At 37.7% G+C, this 22559-nt stretch overlaps 1 protein-coding gene across 4 annotated transcripts in view; it reads right to left on the bottom strand.

The window, feature by feature from the left end:
* The window catches only part of pclob (piccolo presynaptic cytomatrix protein b), a 112497-nt gene that overhangs the window by 53869 nt on the left and 36069 nt on the right, over positions 1-22559 (bottom strand). For all 4 annotated transcript variants that reach the window (XM_067420143.1, XM_067420142.1, XM_067420144.1 and 1 more), the window contains exons 12-17: positions 21684-22484; positions 20730-21548; positions 19802-20611; positions 18555-19601; positions 16985-18016; positions 15376-16452 (exon numbers count right to left, since the gene is read on the bottom strand). In XM_067420143.1, the coding sequence (XP_067276244.1) occupies positions 15376-16452; positions 16985-18016; positions 18555-19601; positions 19802-20611; positions 20730-21548; positions 21684-22484 (5586 nt within the window). The remainder of the gene's footprint in view (positions 1-15375; positions 16453-16984; positions 18017-18554; positions 19602-19801; positions 20612-20729; positions 21549-21683; positions 22485-22559) is intronic.

Here is a 22559-nt window from a genome sequence, read left to right as displayed (position 1 = left end):
AATGTCTGTCAGCCATCAGCAATGGCTGAGGGCATTGTCTATCGGCCAAACCCTACATAATAAACAGCAAGTGTTTGGAAAAGCAGTGTCGTTTTTGTCATTTTTGACCAAATTTGTGAATAATGTGTAGTAATGGAGTCACATTGGTGAGGTAACCGCCTAGAGCAGCCTATCTGTTGAGAAAATCCCTCAAGGGCACTGCTGAGCAAGAGATGCTTCAAAGTGCTTATAATGAGGTTCAGCATCCAGTACTTAATAAATCCTGTAAATCATATAATAGACATGAACAAGATAACAAATAACTACTAGCCTCCTATAAACTAGATGCAAATGTACCTATTAGAGCAAGATAAATTAACTCACAAATACAGCCATTACAGAAATGGTGGCAAAAAGAAATATACCAAGCTCATTTCAACACTGGCTGTGACTTCAGTAAAAGGTGCAATCATCACCACTAACCGATAACTTGACTGGCTTATGCATATGCAAATCAGGAGAAGCCTGAATTAACACACAGGACATTCAGAGCAGGGAAACCAGAAGATTAATTACCAATAAAAGGAACCAATCATCTTTTTCAGTATGTAACTTTGTGAAAGAATGTCTTCATCACTGCTGCTTGTCATTTTTGCATTCAGGCAATGTAGAGCACTGATCATGGCACATAAATAAGACAGCAAAAACAAAAAAGCCTGAATTGGGGGTGCTACAAAGAGAAAATATTCCTTAAGTCCTTAATCAAGGTACCAAATAGGGATGAATAAAAGTACATATTTTTAAAATCTATAAGCCTGTGTATTGCCTGATTGACTGCAAAAAAATGTCTGAATGTCTTCAGAAATCTTGGAATAAATAGGCTAGTTTGGAATTTACATAACCATATGTATCCAGGATGTGCTTGATTTTGTGTTTTAAAGGGTACATAACACACACATTGATTTCTGCCAATCTCATGTTGATCTTGAGTACTTATAGAGTACTATTGCATCCTTCATATTGCCGAAGAGTTTGATCAAATTTATAAAAGACAAACACTCTACTGATTATTACCAAAAAAAAGCCATGAATGGATTGTATTGCAAAGCACTTTTGCTGATATTGAGGTGGGATACATGTAGAGTTAGGGACAGGTGTGGTGATATGGGTAAGTTTAAGGGTAGGGTTAGGTGTAAAGGAAGTGCCAACTGTGTAATTACAAATGTAACTACAGAAATAATAACAGATGTAATTACATGCAGGTATTTCTAAAATGTAAGTACAATGTAAAAACATGTATGTACACAATAAGTGCATTGTATCAAATGATTCATTAAAATGTTAGTACATAGTAGTTAAGGCCACCTAATAAAAGTGGATCCAAAACATGTTTATTAGCAATGTTTCGGTATTATTACCTTCATCAAGCATACGGTATGTACGTTTCGATATCTTTTGCAAGTGTGCAGGATTTCCTTTAACTTTTGAGATTTGGGGATTTTGTTTTATCCTCTTTCCTACGCACCTATCTATTATCAACAGGTGTGCGATGGTAATTCTCAATTAACTGATTTTGTAGTCTAAAAACAAAATGAGAGCGCTGCCGATGGCTTCCATAACCACAGCGAAGCTTGTTGATGGGCGCACTCTTGTTCTCGCTCTAGTCGATGTGCGCACGCGCTCATTCGGTTGAAGTGCCCATACAAAGAATTCCACCCTTTATAATGTCACACAGGGCCATGCAACAACAAAAAAGTAATTAAAATAAACTTGTTTGAATCCTGAAGGAGTGTATTTGGCACATACATGTGCAATTTGTATTGACAGAATATAGTACTTTCAATTGTGCTTGGACATTTCTTTAAGAATATTTTACCAACGTTCACAATCTAAAGCTGCAGAGTGTCAGAGTCTTTTATAAATTTGGTCATTTATAAAATTCTTCCTCTGCATTCCCTAAATGCTTGTTCACCTATATCTGATTGTCTGTATTTGATTCAGCACAGAACTGAGAAATTGCATAGCATTTGAATTAGAGATGCACGATTAATCAAAATCGAATCGCAATCGCGATTTGGATGATATGCGATTATGAAAGATTAAAGGTTTTGATTTTAATTGAATAAATAAATACCCAGTGTGTTAGCGAAGAGCGGCTCTGAGATCATGAGTAAACGCTGCTCCGTCTTATAGACTGCGAGTTTGAGTCGCTTATAACGTGCGTTTGAAAAAGCAACATGAGTCAAACATCTTCACAAACTATTGAAGAATTCATAAACCTGTTAAACAAAACACAACGTTTAATAACATGTTTTACCTCACTTCATATCGTCAGTCAAGTGTTTGTGAGCTGATGTGGCTTCTCATCACAGAGTGAGGCAGACGATGTGTTATTTTATAGCATTCTACGTCAATCAGCACTGCATTGTACTTTATTATTATGAAAATACCCTAGACGGCTTGAAGAACTCAAATAAACCATATTTTGCTGCAGTCGTGTATATTGTCGTCATGTTTAATCAAAGCGTCTCTATCTTCTGTTTACAGCGTTAGCTTCACATAAGGGGTTTCCTGAAAATGAACATCATCATATCACTTTTCTGAGGCAAATGTGGCTTTTCCGTTCGAGGGTGCCCTCTGGCTTTCAGTATGAATTAAAATAATACATACAAATAAAAATAATTATGTACATAAAAATAATACATAAGAAATTAAAACACTTAACAAAATTAAAAAATAATACATTTAAAGGACAATCCATGTTTTCAATCCATGAACAGGAGTCTTTTCCCTCACAGTGGATGCGCAAGAAGTTAATATTTCATATTAAAGACATAGACATTGAAATTGATATCGCAGATAAACAACATATTTAATTTTATTTAATTATATATATATATCATTATATATATATAATGTTAATTATAATAATTCATATAATTATGAAATTATATTTCATAATTATATATATATAATTATGAAAATGTTATTGTAATGGTAATTTCTTTAAATATTTTTAGCAGTAATAAAAATCATAATAATTATTATTAGTCATATTAATAGGCCTTTATAAACACAATGTTATATACACACACTTAATTTGTGTAAAAAAACAAAAACAATAATAATTGTATTTTAAATCGCAATCGCAATTTTAACCAGAATAATCGCAATTTATATTTTTTTCCCAAATCGTGCAGCCCTAATTTGAATGCTTTTTCAGATCAATTAAACTATATGCCATGATTGCATTCATTCTACAAAGAACAGTCATCATTCTCTGAGATCAATTACATCTGCTCAAGCATTTGAGAAGAAATGTCAGCGTCCCTGAATAACAAAGACTGTTAGATTAATTTGTGAGTGATTTAGGAGAAAATATTGTATTTCTTATTTGTTATAGTTTCACATTTGGCACTATGGCAATACAGGGATAAGGGCATGCAGAAACCATGCATCTCTAATAGATAATAATAGAACATAATAGAAATAATAGAAAATAATGTTTCACAGAACAAAAAATCACAAAACTCTATTTTGAGGATATTCAGACCAAAGTTACAGTTAGCAAGTAAAATCCAGTCAACATAAGAATGAGAACAACAAATTCTGCCCTCTTTTTCTCATGCAACACAGCAGTGAACAATCATGCACCATTACCCAACATCATAGATTCCCACCTCAAAGTGTTAGTGTGCCTGGTTGCACTTGTTTTGCCATTCTTGTCGTTTACAATGAAAAATTAAAGCCAAAACGTCTAGTACACTGATACAAATTGACAAAAAAAAAATCCTGAAGTATCATATACTGACATAATTCTGTAATTCAATTGTGTCTGACTGACAAAGACATTCTTTTGAATGTGTGTATCTGAAAGTAGCTTTTCAGACACTCACAAACATACATTAGAAAATCAGATTACTGCCAGGCCCTGTAGTGTAAATGCAACCTGCTGATTTAATTTGTTAAAAATTGCATTCAACAGAATTTATTACAGGGTTCTCACACTTTTGCAATGAATTTCAATGAGTTTTACTTGAGTTTTTCCAGTATATACACTCACCTAACGGATTATTAGGAACACCATACTAATACTGTGTTCGACCCCCTTTCGCCTTCACAACTGCCTTAATTCTACGTGGCATTGATTCAACAAGGTGCTGAAAGCATTCTTTAGAAATGTTAGCCCATAATGATAGGATAGCATCTTGCAGTTGATGGAGATTTGTGGGATGCACATCCATAGCACGAAGCTCCCATTCCACCACATCCCAAAGATGCTCTATTGGGTTGAGATCTGGTGACTGTGGGGGCCATTTTAGTACAGTGAACTCATTGTCATGTTCAAGAAACCAATTTGAAATGATTCAAGCTTTGTGACATGGTGCATTATCCTGCTGGAAGTAGCCATCAGAGGAGGGGTACATGGTGGTCATAAAGGGATGGACATGGTCAGAAACAATGCTCAGGTAGGCTGTGACATTTAAACAATGCCCAATTTGCACTAAGGTGCCTAAAGTGTGCTAAGAAAAAATCCCTCACACCATTACACCACTGAGCAGATTGTAAAATACTCAGACCGGCCCGTCTGGCACCAACAACCATGCCACGCTAAAAATTGCTTAAATCACCTTTCTTCCCCATTCTGACATTCAGTTTGGAGTTCAGGAGATTGTCTTGACCAGGACCACACCCCTACATGCATTGAAGAAACTGCCATGGGATTGGTTGATTAGATAATTGCATTAATGAGAAATTGAACAGGTGTTCCTAATAATCCTTTAGGTGAGTGTACTGTATATTTATGGAAACAGCACACACAAGTAGTCATAGTCACTGACTATAACTAAAAACTGTAGTCCCTACAAAAATTACTATTCTATTAAATTGACTTTTCCAGGAATTTAAAACACGTCTTTGAAATGTTCTCATATTTTCAGGTTTGCCAGGACCAAGGACACACTGTAATTTAACAAATCGTATTTGCGTGTTTGTTTGTTTGTTTGTTTTCAGCGAGAAAGGCTTCATGAGGAATAAAGTGTTTCTAATAAGGTTTAACATCCAGTACTTGACAAATCCTTTGAATAATACAACACATACAACATAACAAAAAGTATAGAGGGGGAAATAAATAAAATAACATTTGAACATCTCCAACCTCAGTGGTTCTCCAAGCAAGAGACTTACAGACATCTTCTAATCATATACACTAATGTTGTAGTGCTGTATTATGTCCAATATTCTTGTCTTTCCTTACCCTAATTTTATGGTGCATTATTAGCATCCTAGCACAATGACCATGGTCCGTAAGTAGTATCATTAGCTGGCCCTTCCTGTTGCGCAAATACATCTTTCTGCCTGCCGCAGCTGGTTCTGAATGAGCAGGGCCTGGCTGCACTCCATGCAAAGTCTTCTTTAATTATAGACTAGCATTGACCAACAGGCCTGAAGACAGGCCTCACATAGGCCATTGTTCTCAATGATTAACCCAAGAGAAAAACACACCACTATCTATCTAATAATAAGACACATCAAGCCTTACAGCACGGAAACAAGGCACACTTCACCGAAGGAGATATCTGACCTTTCGCCATATTGTAATCTGTTAAATTACCTCAAATTCAACTAGCCAGAAGGAATAGAGAATGGCTTAACCAATAGAGTTGCATAATTTCAATAGCTGAAACAATGCTCAAGCTATATTCACTGCAAACTATTTTTTCTCCAATCTAAAGCCATCTAGAGAAATGCATTTTTGTAAGAGCTTATTAAGATATAGCTCTACTATTCATCTGCTAAGGGTAGCGCAATCTACAATGCCAAAAGCCATTAGGATAATAAAACTTCGTATTCAACATTCATTGCTGCAAAAGCTTGCTCCCTAAAGCTCTGTAAATGAATGCAGACTCAGAGCTGCTTCATGCAAAGCAAGTTTGTGCTTTGAAGAACGTAAGACGCATCTTTTAAAAGAAGAACATTTTAACATGAGTGCTGCCTTACGCTGTCATACACGTCTGTCTAGCACGTGTTTACATAGAAAAATAATGAAAAGTTAGAGCATTTGAAAAATTGGAAAAACGGGTTTTGTACGAACGGCCCAGTGTACAGTGTACCCAAATACAATTTTTTTTTTATATATCCTAATCATTTGTTAATGCAAATTAATACATTGTTAACTGCTTGATTTATATATAGTCAAGGCAAAATTTATTCAGACACCTTCAGCATTTTCTCACATTATCACAGTTTATTCGCTATAGTTTAGAAAGTTATAATAAAATAGGAAAGGAGTTAAACTCTGTCAGAACAAATTCATCTTGATAATGTCAGATAACTTTGATAAAAAGGGTATGTAATGGATTACAATCAACCAACCAGCTGTCAGGTGTTAAGTTAAAATACACAATTAGATAATACCAATTTAGGTCAACCAATCAAGCAATGCTTAATTTTGTTCAGTCTGTGGTGTAAAAGCGATAGTTAACCCTAAAAACAAAATCTGTCATCATTTACTTACCCTCAGTTTTTTTACAAACCTGTATGAGTTTCTTTCTTTTGCTGAACACAAAAGTGTTTGGAATATACTTTTATAGATATTTGGAAGAATGTTTGTAACCAACCAACCAAATAGAGCAACCATTGACTACCATAGTAGGGAAAAATACTATGGTAGTGAGCAGGACTGGACTGGGGCTTAAATTCGGCTCTGGCATACCCAGAACATCCGGCCCATGAGTTCCCCGTGAATGTTTTTGCTGGGGTTGGGGCCTTAAATTGGCCTATATAAATTAGGACAAGGACATAATGATAGATATTATCCAATTTGCTGCAAATGCAGATAAACTTAATATTGCTTTTTTTGTCACACAGAAATGCCCATTGGCAGTAAAGCACTGATGATTTTGAGCTAGGATGCAGTAAAGTAAATTCACTTCTTTTAAATGCTGTCAGCAATTTTTGGTTTGACTGTACATTTCTAAAAATTCATAACCTCTGATAAGAGATCACTCTAAATTATAATGTAGATATATGCATTTTCTTTACAGCTGCTTTGAAACGATATGTGTGAAAAGCACTATACAAATAAATGTTAAATGAATGTTCTTTTTCAAAGAACCCAACTATACTAGTCTGCATAATATTCTAAACCATCTCATGGCAAATTCCAGGTAAAATAAAATGACTGGCCTAGTAAGTATCAGCCATGGATTGTTTTATTACCAACCTGCCTGCACTGCAGCGAAAAATAATTTTGCACTTGAGAAGTATGAATTTATAGTTATATATTAGAGGTGCTATTCCTTCATGGGACCACGGCATTGCAGAGCTGCATCTGCCGCCGTATTGATTCCTGGCAGCTGCCTTTGGCAAAGGTTGTAGCTGGCTAATATAGTGAGCTTTCAACCACCCCCACAGTGGTACAATCCCAATAAATCAGGCCCAATGATAATAGAGAATCTTGACCTACTAATCTGTAATAAGCAGAGTGCTTGCCACTGAAGGCATAGAGCCAGCCTGTGCCGCCCACCGGTGTGACAGAAAGCTGATAAACAGAGAGAGAGGGGAGGAGAAGTTTAAAAAAAAAAAATATCCTCCTTTTATTCTTGCGTGCCTCAGCAAAATATATAATTGAAGACAAGCAATTTATCTCCAGGTGGTTGAAAGATAGAAGGTTAAACTATTCCCAATTTTCTATATAAATGAACAAACTAGCTGAATGCCTCAAAATAATCTGTTTCTGCCTTAGTGATGTTCTTTTGAGTGCTCTCATTTAAAAAGCCAAACATGCACAGACACACAGCTAGGGGCATCTAGTGAGCTCATTGCTTTAAAAGCAGCTTGCGAGAAGGGAAAAAAGGTTAGGTGCATCTCTCTAGGCTCGCCTCAGACTATTTATACACCTACCGTCTCCTCCAGGGGAGCTCTCCTTTTTGACTTGGCAACAGATGCCGTCTGCCTTTAATAACATGAAATATCTCTTCCTGCAGCTGTCTGTGATTCCTGCAGAATTTTTGATGGTGGCAATTTAATGTGTTGGGTTGCGTGCAGCCTATAGATGTCATTAAGACTGTGCAGGTCAAATATTAAGATAATTAAACTGATTTTTTTGCAGTGAAATTCCTGCAAATTGTGTTGCTGCAGAATCTTTCTAAAGCAGCCCAATGTATTTTGTAGAAAAGAAATGAAAACCACAGACATACTTCTTTCTTATCTATTTCTATGTCTATGCAGTAACAAAATAATAGCTTTAAGTGAAAATTATGAAGCAAAGCAGACTAATGGAATGGAATATTGTAATGCAGAGTAGATTTGTGGAAAATATCTTGTACGGCTGTGCAGATTTGTGTAGTCATGACAACCGCTGACAGCTAGTGTTATGAAAACAACTGTTCAAAGGCTAGAAGGAGAATCATTATTTGCATTATTGCTTTTGACCTAAAGCAAACTATTGATGACAGAGTTTTGTTTCAATATGAAATGGAAACGGTTTAAATGTTTAGCATCTTCACAATTACTTTCCAATAATAAAATCTCATTCAACATACGGTAAAGCCAATTACTTCTTCTTCTTCTTCTTTTCCTTTCCGGCTGTTCCCTTCAGGGGTCACCGCAGCGAATCATTTGCCTCCATCTAGCCCTATCCCCTGCATCCTCTTCTCTTAGACCGATTACCTTAATGTCCTCCTTCACTACATCCATAAACCTCCTCTTCCTCTTGACCTCCTGCCTGGCAGCTCTAACCTCAGCATCATTTTACCGATATATTCATAATAATATGAATAATATATAAATATACATACATTTTACATAATAATATATATACTTTTAAAAATCATGTCTCAAATTGTAAATTTTCTAGTGACTGATCACATCTAAATTGGTCAGTTGGCCAAATTGAATTTGATGCAAATTAATAAACAGAAATTCAAATATGGACAAGTAAAAAAAATTGATGTGATCAGTCGCTAGAAAATGTTCAACTGGAGACCTGAATTTTTTACTTTTTATTTTTTTGCAGTGTATTTAATTTGCTTATTGAAGGTTATAAGCTAAGCTTTTTAATGTTTTTGAAAAAAGTTTATTTGTATGGCAGTGGTGCTATATAGTACCACAGCCACCCCAAAGAACCACTGAAGAACAATACTGGGCTTAACAGGTTACTTTATACGGTAGTGGATCTATATATATAGCACCTCAACCACTCAAAAGAACCGCTGAAGAATCCTTTTTTGTGGAATGAGTTTATATTAAATTTTCGATTTTAATATATTAAAAATGTAATAAAATAAAATGTATTAAATTAAATTAAAATGTTACGACAAAAAGCTGAATTTCCAGCAGCCAATCTACAATCTACTAAAAAAAAAAAAAAAAATCGCCAAATTACACAACATTTTTACATACGGTTTTACTGGCTACCACAGACTAACAGGAAAAAAGGTAGCGAAGGAAGAATAAGATAACTACCAGATAAACACATATGCCTATATGCCTATAGGTGCTTGGCCCCATAAAAAGAATGACTGTGGCCTCTTGCAGGTGAGGTTATACAATACGAGTTAGTTAATGGCATCAAATTAGTCTAGCGGGTTTTACGTGCCTCTCAGAGTCTCAGAATAATAAACACCAATTATTAGCAAGCAGAACACACCTTGAACTGTTTTCCACACACTGTGCCATTGGGATGATCATATTACTGTGCATAAAGTATCTAGGGCACACACAGACACATGAAAACACACCCATACATGTGTACACACAGAAGACTAAAAGGAGAAAAAGAAGGAGATAGAAACTGTGTGCATGATGACAATGGCCATGCTGTATAAACAATCAGGGCATTGTTTTGTGTTAATGGCATGTCATAGAAAACTCAGTCCAATAGAGAACACACAGAACTCTCTCGGGCACAGCTGGGCAACAGTGTATTATCACCAATGAGGAAACACAGCACACACTCTCCACCACTGCTCAGTCCATTACTGCCTATAAGACAACAGAACACTCTTTGTCTTTAAAGGGGTCATATTATACAAAATTGAATCTCTTTTTTGCAATAAGAGTTTCATACATATTAGCTATGTAAACAACTGGATGGAACTGAAAGCCTAATATCAAGTACAAATAGACCATTTTTTTTCTTCAAATAAAAGCTCCACTAAATAAACTGGAAATGGTTGGATTTCAGATATGAGAAAAAAAGAAGATCTATAAAATCTGGAAAAAGCTATCGATTAGCATTACAATTCATCTTAAAGGGATAGTTCAGCAAAAAAAAAAAAAAAAAAAAAATCAGCCTATGATTTACTCACCCTTAAGCCATCCTATGTGTATCTGACATTCTTCTTTCAGACAAATACAATCAGAGTTATATTAAAACATGTCCTGGCTCTTCCAAGCTTTATAATGGCAGTGAATGGCAGTCCAAAATTTGAAGACCAAAAAAGTGCATCCATCCATAATAAAAGTAATCCACACGGCTCTGGGGGTTATTAAGATCCTTTTGAAGCTAATTGATGTTTTTTTTTTTTTTTTTGGATCAAAATTTAAAAAAAAAATCATATTCCAGGAACATATCAAATCTCCAATGAACTATATACAGACAGATGCAGATGAAAACAGTCCACAATGAGAAAAAAATAATAATAAAAGAAAATAATAATAATAATAATCATAATAGTAAATAATAAAATAAATAAACTAATACAAATAAATAAACTAATTGATGGGTTTTCGTTAAAATAAAAATCCATATTTAACATGTTATAAAGTAAAATATCTAGCTCCCGCCAGACCACCTTTCGTATTCAACTTACGAAGAAATTGTAACACCTCTTACAGTTCAAAATGCTTACGCCATGTCCGACATCATTGTCGCACCAGTTGCGTAATGCCTAGTTCACACTGCCCAATTTTAGCCCCAATTTTGACTCGCCGACAGGTTTTGAGAAATCACAGACAAATGCCTGAAATCATAGGCAAATCGGTGCTCATGTACGCGAGTGACAATCTCGCAGTGTGAACGATCAAAGACGCATTTAGAGAGAATCACAGACTGAAAATTACATCGGTGATGACCGACAGCAGATGAGAGAGCAAGATACATGCTCGCAGGAGGTTGAGGGAGGAGTTATATATCTGAATATCCGTATTTTAATAGATATATTTACAATTCTATCAAACAGAAACAAAGCCCAAACATTTCCTTGTCCAGCTGCAGCAGCAGCATGTTAAAAAAAAAATATTTGGGCCCCACTTTATATTAGGTGGCCTTAAGTTCTATGTACTTACATCCAAAAATAAGTACAATGTACTTACTGTGTTCAAATTGTATTGCAACACATGTTTGCTGATACTGAGGTGGGATACGGGTAGAGTTAGGGACAGGTGTGGTGGTGTGGGTCAGTTTAAGGGTAGGGTTAGGTGTAAAGGAAGTGCCAACTGTGTAATTAAAAATGTAACTAAAGAAATGAATTACAGACGTAATTACATGCAGGCATTTTTTTTTATGTAAGTACAATGTAAAAACATGTATGTACACAATAAGTGCATTTTATCAAATTATAAATTACAATGTTAGTACATAGTAGTTAAGGCCATCTAATATAAAGTGGGTCCAATATTTGTTTACCTCAAACTCTTTTTGCAGACACAGCCCTTGCTCCCACTGTCTCAGAAAAATCTGACGAGTTTGAAAATCAAGCTGTCTGAACTAGGTTCAAGTTGAATAAGGAAGGCAGTCCTGTGAAGCTAGATATTTTAACATGTTAAATGTGGATATTTTTCTGACAAAAAAAAAAAAAAAAACATTGATTCACTTCAGAAGGCCTTTACCCACCCCCCGGCGCAGTGTGGATTACTTTTATAAAGGACACACTTTTTTGGGGCTTCAAATTTTGGGCTTCCATTCACTGCCATTAAAAATGCTTGGAAGAGCCAGAACAAATTGTAATATAATTCTGATTGTATTCTTCTGAAAAAGAAAAAAAAAGTCATATACACCTAGGATGGCTTGAGGGAGAGTAAGTAATGGGGTAATTTCAATTTGTGGGTGAACTATCCCTTTAATGGCAGTTGTGGACATCACTCCACTAAGGAGGAAATTTGAATGTAAAACTATCAAATCAAATGTTGTTTGGTGCAAGAACTTTGACTGAACTTGTAATGATAAAATAAAATAAAAATGTATCACAGATTATCACTCTAACCTTACGCCGCATTCACACGGGGCGTAGGCGTAGGCGTTAACGCTTCCCATTCACTTTGAATGGGTGACATCATCCGTTGCCGAACTGAATTGTGGGTTCCGTCGCGGCGCTTCACTCGCGCTGCAAGTGGCAGAAGTTGAAGATTTCTCAACTTTTCAAGCGCCAGTGCAGGCGTCATCCAATCAGATCGCCGTATGCAAATATCCTACAGCAGACGCTAGCCAATTGCGTTCATTACTGCTCTGAGAACCATCCAGACGCAGATCCCGGACCACTACGTGATATTCTTCCCGCTGTCGGAGCGCTTTTTCAGGATTTAATGTACTTAACAGCTTCGTGCACCTGTGCAGTGCACTGACAACAACTACACAGGCAATCGCACTCACACATACAACCAAATCGGCATCCATTTCGTCTCACAGACTAGCTGTCATAAAAAGGCTTTTTGTGTTTTGGTCCAAGCGGCAAGTTAATGTGATTGGCTGTTGTCATTATGACGATCGCGGCAGCACCCAGCTTCAGCCACGCCCTCCGTCAAGCGTTAACGCCTACGCCCCGTGTGAATGCGGCATTAAAGTTACTTATAAATCATCTAAATATAACAACATGATTCTATTGTACATAAATAGCTAATTATTAATGTCTACTTTTCGTTTATGTAAAATCTGCAATTGCAAAAAGGAAGAAGTCAGCATAGACTGTTAGATGGCATCCAAAATTACACAAGTCCCCTTGGGTCTAGCAGTAGTTTTCTTGGAGCCGCTGTCACAATGCTAGCTGAGGTAGATTAAAATCTAAAGCTATTTTTGGCCAACGGTGTGCCAGATGCAGACACGGCATATCACTAAATATCTTAATATCACGCATCAGCGTTGGAAGCTATGCCCTTATCTTTGCACATGACAGATATGTGAATATGCATTGTCATCCAAAAGGTTGTTTGGACAAACACTGCATTTTTCAATTAACATCAGAAGCACAGGGTCTGTTTTCTTGTGTGAAGGTGCAGTACTGTAGAGGCCAGAGTCAAAGGCTCATGTTAAGGGCATATTACAAGAGACTGACTGTGTCATTTCCAAAAGGGCAGGATGACAGTGCAATGTCAAATATGATTTAGCACATAAAAATGCAAGGCTGTCTGTTTCTAAGGTGGCCATCTTTTAAAATACAAAAGGAAAATGTTCTAGACAATGTGGCCCCAAGGGAAAAATGATTGGATAACGAAGGGTCACACATACTAGACTTTTTCCAGCAGATGATATTATCCTTTAAATGGACTTACACACTGGTGTACAGAACACCCCAACTAAGCCAATTTTATTATAGGTAAATGTGCCTATGTACAGCTGTTTCTACACTGCATAGATGGTCCATTAAACTGCACATATACTGATTACAAAGATGGGGCATAAATGTATTTGCACAGATCCTAAATTCAGCAAACAGTCAATCACATGATTGTTGATTAGCATGCACAGTAGATAGAACATGAGATGCAAGCTAATTGTCAAAAATAGCTTCTGTAGTTTGTGAGAGTGACGACGCGGTTGGAGCATATTTTAGCAGGTGAATTGCTTTCCTGACACAGTCAAGTGTTTACTTATTAGTTTATTTAAATCTCATTTACACGTTCTAAATAAATTGAATTTAAAAACATTTTCAGAATGGAAAAGTACAGAAAAGGTAAATTGCAAAAAAAAAATATATATATATATATAATAAAATCACCATCAGCGATGCTATGATTGAATAAGATTTGCAGAGTGCAACTGACAGAGAACAGCTGCAAAGGGACACAGAACAGACAATCATCGCATGCCATTTTCTTCAATGCGCTGTAATAATCCATCAATCCATAAATCAAACCGTTCTCCATTCAAATTACATCCACAATCACAGCTCTGATGAAAGCAATGAACACATCTTGTTAGGGTCACAAGCACAGGAAGTCACATTAGCATAAATTGTGAATGGCTGACATGTTGTGCATGTGGCCATGCTCACACTGCGGATGGCGTGGAAGCTTTAGTCCATCAGTCCACTCACACAAAGTAGGCATTTGACTACACACCAACACCCAACCCCCACACTCCAAATCTGCTCAATTGATTGGGATATCATGAGGCACACCACCCCTCCCCATTTCATAGCGGCTGCAGATTCTATCACATAAGGCTGTTGCACAACACCTCAATCACTTTAACAGAGTGTGCTGTGAGCTGTGGCTCTCTTCAATCAGCCTGTTACGTAATCACATTTTGTCCAAACACAGGGATTCTTCCCTCAGATTCAGCACTCAGCACGCTTCAGCATTAGCATGAAGCTATGCTCTCATAAATACCACTCATGCAGATTACCGCCTCTACTCTAGCTTAGGCCTGGGCAACTCGCCAAATAAAAGTTTGTTCAAATTTGCAATGCATAGTGCATGCATAATTTTTAAAACAAAATTGTTTAGCATACAAACAGCATTATTAAATCATCACTGGAACTACTGCCCACTACCATTTCCCAAGCTTTAAATACCTAAATCGTTTAATTTATTAGCAGTTTTAAATCACCAAAGGGACAATAGTGCCCACTTTCATTTTCCAGGCTTTGGATTCACAAGTCACTTAATTTCTTAGCAAGGTTTTGTCGACTCAATCTACATCCGCCGTTATTGGCTAAACCTGAAAGAATGCCAATCATTCATTGGTCCCTGCAGAACACTAATGCATTTATTGGCTCTTCTGCTGCATCCTCAGCCCTTGTGAAGTTTTAGTAAAATTACAATGATTTGGAAAGAGCCATCTGGAGAATGAGTGGGCATAACAGAGGTTATGAACTGCACATTGGAGAACCGACCAGCACAGATTTTCTGTCTGTCAGACTCATGGACCCAAGAACATCGGCTGATTAGTCATTAATACATAAGAGCTAAGACATGAGAAATAAATCAAAATAATTTATTCTCTAGACACAATCAATGGCTGAATGTAGAAGTGGAGAGACTCCCAAAAAGAGTCAGAAGTATTTCAGGTAAGAAATTAAATTAAATTAGCAATCAAGTCAAACTAAAATCTTAGCCATGCCTCCATCCATCGAATTCCTAACCTTCACACTCTTACTGGGCTAATCTGTCTACTAAAGACATTAAAAAGAATACACAACAAAGGCAAAAAGAGGTAAATAGTCAATGACCTACCTCTGCAAGGTGAGGCATGGGGTTAAATCCACAGAGATGGCATACCACTTTTTTACATTCAGTGCAGGTGTTGTAATTAGGAGGGTCCTTCGAGCCCATGTTAAGATCCACTTTACAGAGTGGGCAGGTGGATGGGTGAAGTACACTTTCAGGATGTTTAACTAATTTATCCTGTACAGTCTCAGGTTTATCCTTTTCTGAAGTAGGTATCCTGGATATTTTGTCATCATTGAGCTGCTCTGGTTTCTTTTCAACAGGTGGCTTGATCTTGTTGGGTTCTATTGCAATAGATCCTTTTTGTGATGTCGGCGGTGTAGCCTTGACAGAATCCACTGAGCCTTTACGGGAAGCTGGTGCTGTGGTAGCTTTACTGGACTCAGTAGAAACCGTGGAGATTTTCCGTGAAGTTGGTGGTGTTGTGGATGGCTCATCCTGAACAGCTGAGGAAATCAGATTAGATGCTGAGCTAAATAATGAGGATCCAAAGCCCAGAACTTTCCCAGAGACAGCAGAAACGGACTGTGGTGAGGGTGACCGAGATCTAGTTGTTTCTGTCAGGCCACTAAAGCCACCAAAGAAATTCCCTGTGGTTGACTCTGATGATTTAGAAGCAGGCTGTGCTTTAAGACCACCTAATCCAAAACCAAATAAATTTGATTCTTGTTTTGGGGGTTCGACCTCAGTAGGTGGGGCAAATTTTACAGGAGTCCTTGTATCTTTGGGTGGCTGTTGTTTCACAGGCTCCGGTTGAGTATTATTTTGCTTTTGAGTTTCTTCTCTTGAGGTGATAATATTAGTTGTCTTGGCATCAGTGCCTGTCTTTTGTTGAGGGCCTGGAATTGAGATATCTTTCTTTATTTCCTGACCAGGAGCTGCTTTCTTTTCAGCTGGAGCTGTGGTGGGATTTTCATCAGGTTTGGACTCAATTGGTGTTATAGCTACCTTGTCAACTTTGGAAAGAGTTTGGTTGTCCATCACTAAGGGAACTGGCTGAGGTATCACAATGGGACTTTCAGATGTATTCATTCCTGCCTGTGCCCGTTGTACCTGGCAACTTAGGCAGAGCCATTCTTCAACCTGCAATAATTATAGGACAGTCAATTGCAATAAGACAGTACATCCTCTACTATAATGTATTAGGTTTCTATCTAGAAAACTTAATAACTACTAAAAAAGCTGCTTCATACACTTATACATATCAGGTTAAAATAATTTACCACTTAAATGCATGTCACTAACATTGACTGTGTGACATATACGTTAGCCAGTGAGGGTCAAATACTTTTGTTAAACTTAGGTGTATACTACATAATTACACAAATGAACTGCCTCAAGGCACACTGCTGCATAATATGGCTTAGGAATTGCAATTGCTTACCACATTGACAGCATGAATACAAATTACCTCTCTTAGGCAATTAGCAGACAAAAAGTCAAATATATACTGTACTAAAAATCCTTTTAAGTAAAATCAGAGATAAAACTGTAAGAACAATTCAAGCTTAATAATGGGAAACTAATAGTAACTAATAATTACATTATATATATAAATTACAAGAATGAAATATAAATCTTATACATGTTAAAAACTACAGGTCAAATGTCTTACCTCTGTTTGATGAGGCAGTGGATTAAATCCACATTGGCTGCATACTGTTGTCTTGCATTCAGTGCATGTGTTAAAATTCTTTACATCCTTGGCACCAATGTTGAGTTCCACTTTGCATATTGGGCAGTTGGTCTTGACTTCTTCAGGAGCAGGCTTTTGGGGTGGTTTGGGTGCAGTAACTTGCTTAGTTTCTGGTTTCTTCTCCACTGTTTTTTCTGCATCTTGTGCTGCATGTGGTTTAGTGTCTCCAGCAGGTGGAATTTTACTAGAGTCTGGTGCAACAGCAGATCCTTTGCGAGACGAGGGTGGAGTAGTCCTAGCAGACATCTGGGAAACTGTGGATCCTTTTCGAGAAGCGGGTGGAGTTGTGAAGGGCTCATCCTGAACAGCTGAGCTGATCAAATTAGACGCTGAGCTGAATATAGAGGATCCAAAGCCCATAACTCTCCCAGAGACAGCAGAAACAGACTGTGGAGAGGGTGAGCGAGATCTAGCAGTTTCTGCCAGACCACCAAACCCAAAAAATTTCCCAGTGGTTGACTCGGTTGGCTTAGAGGAAGCAGGTTGTACCTTAGGACCACCAAATCCAAAACCAAAGAAACTCTGTTCTTGTGTTGGTGGCTCTGCCTGCGGAGGTAGAGCAGATTTTTCAGGAGTGGTTTTCTCTTTGTGTGGCTTTTGTTCTGTTTTCCCAGATTCTGGTTGATTATTATTTTGCTTTTGAGGTTCTTCTCTTGAGGTGATAATATTAGTTGTCTTGGAATCAGTGCCTATCTTTTGTTGAGGGCCTGGAATTGAGATCTGTTTCTTTATTTCCTGAGTAGGAGCTGCTTTCTTTTCAGCTGCAGCTGTGGTGGGCTTCCCATAAGGTTTGGACTCAATTGGTGCTGTAGGTACCTCGTCAACTTTGGAAAGAGTTTTGTTGTCCATCACTAAGGGAACTGGCTGAGGTATCACAATGGGACTTTCAGATGTATTCATTCCTTCCTGTGCCCGTTTTACCTGGCAACTTAGGCAGAGCCATTCCTCAACCTGCAATAATATAGGACAGTCAATGGCAATAAGACAGTTGATCCAATACTGTAATTTCTGAGGTTTTTATCTAAAAAACCTAATTACAACAAGAAATACATATCAGGTTAAAATAAATGAACATATAAATGCATGGCATTAACATTGACTGTGTGACAAATAAATTGTTTCTGTTTTTTATCTTTTAAGGAAGTTCGAAGAAAAACAAGCCTGTGAGGGTCAAATACTGTTCTTAAACTTATTTTATACTACATAATTACACAAACGAACTGCCTCAAGAAACACTGCTACAGAATATGTCTTGGAATGGCAATGACTTGCCACATTGACAGTACGAATACAAATTGCCTCTATTGTTTTTCAAAACAAAAATCAAATCGGCAATTAGCTGACAAAAAGTCAAAGATATTCTGCACTTAAAAATTTAAAGTAAACAGATATATAAATATATAAAGGTCAAACAATATATACATTTTTTTTGTAAGATTTTGTAAGATTATTATTTTTGTAATGGCAACAAGAATGAAACATGCCTTACCTCTGTTTGATGAGGCAGTGGATTAAATCCACATTGGCTGCATACTGCTGTCTTGCATTCAGTGCATGTGTTAAAATTCTTGGCATCTTTTGAACTAGTGTTGAGTTCCACTTTGCATAATGGGCAGTTGGTCTTGACTTCTTTAGGAGCAGGTTTTTGGGTTGGTTTGGGGGCTGTGACTTGCTTCGTTTCTGTTTTCTTCTCCACTGTTTTTGCTGCCTCTTGTGCTGCATGTGGTTTAGTGTCTCCAACAGGAGGAATTTTACTAGAGTCTGGTGTGACTGTAGATCCTTTCCTAGATGAGGGTGGAGTAATCCTAGCAGACATCTGGGAAACTGTGGATCCTTTTCGAGAAGTAGGTGGTGTTGTGGAGGGCTCATCCTGAACAGCTGAGCTGATCAAATTAGACGCTGAGCTGAATATAGAGGATCCAAAGCCCAGAACTCTCCCAGAGACAGCAGAAACAGACTGTGGAGAGGGTGAGCGAGATCTAGCTGTTTCTGTCAGACCACCAAAGCCAAAGAATTTCCCAGTGGTTGACTCAGATGGCTTAGAGGAAGCAGGTTGTACCTTAGGACCACCAAATCCAAAACCCAAGAAACTCTGTTCCTGTTTTGGTGGCTCTGCATGCGGAGGTTGAGCAGATTTTTCTGGAGACTTGTCAGACTCTTTTAAGACTGTGTCAGTCTCTTTATCTTTCTTTAGATCTGATGTTTCTTTCTTCTGAAAGGATGCAGTTTGTGCCTTTATGCTACTCTCTGGTAGTTCTGGTGATTCTTTCTTTTGGAAATTCACTGAAATAGCACTCTTAGTTTTATCAGGGATGGCTGCAGCTTGAATCTCTTTCTTTTGGGTTTCAGAAACATCAGAAACGTTGGTTGAGACTAATGATGGTGGCCCTGGTGTTAGACTTTCTGTTCTTGGATGCGGTGCTGAGGTATAGACATTGTCAGGTTGTTCATTGGTCTTTATTTTAAGAGGTCCTTGTAGTTCCATTCCATGTAATGCTCGCTGTGTCTGGCAGTTCAGACAAAGCCATTCATTGGCCTGTAATGACAGATTAAAAAAAATTATTATTGAATTTTTTCTTCCTTGACGTTGATGGAACTGATATTGATTGTTTTTTAAACCACTAAGCAAAATGATCATATGCACCGTGTCATAGGTAAGTAAACACATTTGCTGCATTGAAATAGTGTTATCAACAGGTACCAATAGTAAAGTTATATAGAGTAACATTCTCTTACCTTTGTTTGATGGGGATTTGGGTTGAATCCACAGAGGTTGCAAATAATGTTCTTACACTCAGTGCAGGTATTGTAGTTAGGAGTTTCCTGTGAACCTATATTAAGATCTACTTTGCAAAGAGGACACACTTTGGTCTCTGCTTTAGGAGCTACAGCTGCTACCACCAAAGCTTCAGGTTCTGCTGTAGCCTGTTGCACCTGCTTCTCATCTGTTTCTTCCTCCTTTGTTTTTTCTGTTGTAGATGCTTTTGTGTCAAAAGAAGGTGGAACTTTTTGAGAAATTACAGATTCTTTCAAAGAAGTTGGTGGTGGTGTTGCCTTTTGAGAAGATAGTGGCAATGTGGAGGACTCATCTTGAACGGTTGAGGTGATTAGATTAGATGCAGAGTTCAAAAAGGAGGATCCAAAGCCCAGAACCTTCCCAGAGACAACAGTCACAGAAGGCTGAGGGGATCCAGAACGAGCACCACCAAAATCAAAGCTAAAGAAACCTGATTCCTCTTTAGAAGGTTCTGTTTTTTGTGCTACAGCAGATTTTGTAGGATGAGGGTCGAGTTTTGGCATTTCAGTTGGTTGTGTTGTAGATTGTGTGAGTTTGGTCTCTTGATTCTCTGTAGCAATTGATGTTATTTTCTTCCCAATGATATCTGGCTTATTTTGCAGAGAAATTGAAACTGGAGTAGATATGAGAGCCTCCTTTTTTCCTGGTAATATTGGTGGAGATGCTTTGCTAACCTGTGGCTGTGGCTGGGTAGAGGGAGATCCTTGTGCTTTCTTCACCTGGCAGTTTAAACACAGCCATTCCTTAACCTGTAGGATAACAATGGAATTAAAATCCTTAAAGGTGCTATTGAAATTAGATTACTCTTAAGTAGAAATTAATGCCATAAGTGATGCATGAAAGACATACAGAAAAAAGTACTCTTACCTCAGTTTGATGTGGCATGGGATTAAATCCACAAAGGTTGCACACTATGTTCTTGCATTCAGTGCAGGTGTTGTAATTCTGAAAGTCCCTATTTAAGTCCACTTTACAGAGTGGACAGACTTTTGGAAACTCCAGGGCTGGTTTGTTAATTTTCACGTTAGTGACTGGTTCTTTGGACATATCATCTTGTGGCTTATTCTCAACTGTTTTCTTTTCATCCTGTTTCTGTACAGCAGTGTGTTTAGCCTCTTCTGCCAGTTTAATTTTTTGTGAGGCTTGTGAAGCTTCTGAACCTTTTCGAGAAGTTGGTGGTGTAGGTGTTGTCTTAATAGAACTTTGGGACACAGTGGATCCCTTACGAGAACTTGGTGGAGTTTTGGTGGATGACTCATCCTGAACGGCTGAGGATATCAGATTAGATGCTGAACTGAGAAAGGAGGACCCAAAACCTAGAACTTTCTCAGAAACATCAGACTGAGGAGAAGGTGACCGAGAACGAGCACCACCAAACCCAAAGCTGAAGAAACCAGACTCTCCCTTAGTCTGCTCAACTTTATTTGAAAGAGCAGTTTTGGAAGGAGATTCATCACCTTTAGATTTTTGAGCATTTGGTGCAGGAGTAATTGTAGGTTTTTTAGTTTCTGAAGGTGGTTTCTTGTACTGCTCATCGGGAACTTTCTGTTTCTTTTCTGGAGAAGGTGGATCTTGAGTCACTTTCTTTTGTGGAGATGCTGGTTCTACTTTGTTAGATTGTGGTAGAGTAGAGGGAGGTACTGAAGTTCTCTGTACCTGGCAGGTCAAGCATAGCCACTCTATTACCTGTTGATTATTTTAGAAAGTTAATAAAACCATTAAACACTACATTAAGTCAAAATCTACACAAAATAATTTATAGTTGCATTTTTAAAAGAGCCTTTAAAACATATAATTGTAAAATACAGTGACATACACTACCTCGGTTTGATGTGGATTGGGATTGAATCCACAGAGATTACAAACACATTTCTTGCAAGAACTACAAGAGTTATAGTTCTGTGGGTCCTGCTTAAGGGTTTCTTTGCAAAGTGGACAGCTTTTTGAAAGCTCCTCTGGAGCATGTGGAGGTTTGGTCAGTTGAGGATCTGGGGTGTTCTCTACTGGCTTTTGTTCTTGCATTGATGTAGCAGGTGGCTTTGATTCTTCTTCAGGTCGTTTTTGTTTAGCATCATGAGGAGCTAATGATCCTTTTCGAGAAGTGGGTGGTGTTGGTGTAGTCTTATTTGAAGTCTGGGAAATTGTAGATCCCTTGCGAGATGTTGGTGGAGTTTTGGAGGCGAACTCACCCTGACTAGCTGAAGAGATCAGGTTAGACGCTGAACTGAGGAAGGAAGATCCAAAACCAAAAACCTTATCAGATACAGCAGTTTGAGGAGAGGGAGACCGGGAACGAGCACCGCCGAGACCAAAGCTGAAGAAACCAGATTCTTCTTTAGTCTGTTCAACTTTATATGACAGAGCAGGTTTGGAAGACGATTCGTCACATTTAGATTTTTGAGCATTTGGTGCAGGAGTAATTGTAGGTTTTTTAGTTTCTGCTGGAGGTTTCTTATCCTTCTCGTCAGGAATATTCTGCTTCTTTTCTGAAGAAGGTGCATCTTGAGTCACTTTCCTTTGTGGAGATGCTGGTTGTATTTTGTTAGATTGTGGTTGTGGTAGAGCAGGAGGAGGTCCTGAAGTTCTCTGTACCTGGCAGGTCAAGCATAGCCACTCCGTCACCTGTTGATTATTTAAAAATGTGAATTAAGGGGACAAAACATACTTTAAGTCAAAATTTACACAAAATAATTCCTA

The sequence above is a fragment of the Pseudorasbora parva genome, chromosome 16, assembly GCF_024679245.1.
Source record: "Pseudorasbora parva isolate DD20220531a chromosome 16, ASM2467924v1, whole genome shotgun sequence".
NCBI lineage: Eukaryota > Metazoa > Chordata > Actinopteri > Cypriniformes > Gobionidae > Pseudorasbora > Pseudorasbora parva.
This window is presented reverse-complemented; position numbering and strand designations above follow the sequence as displayed.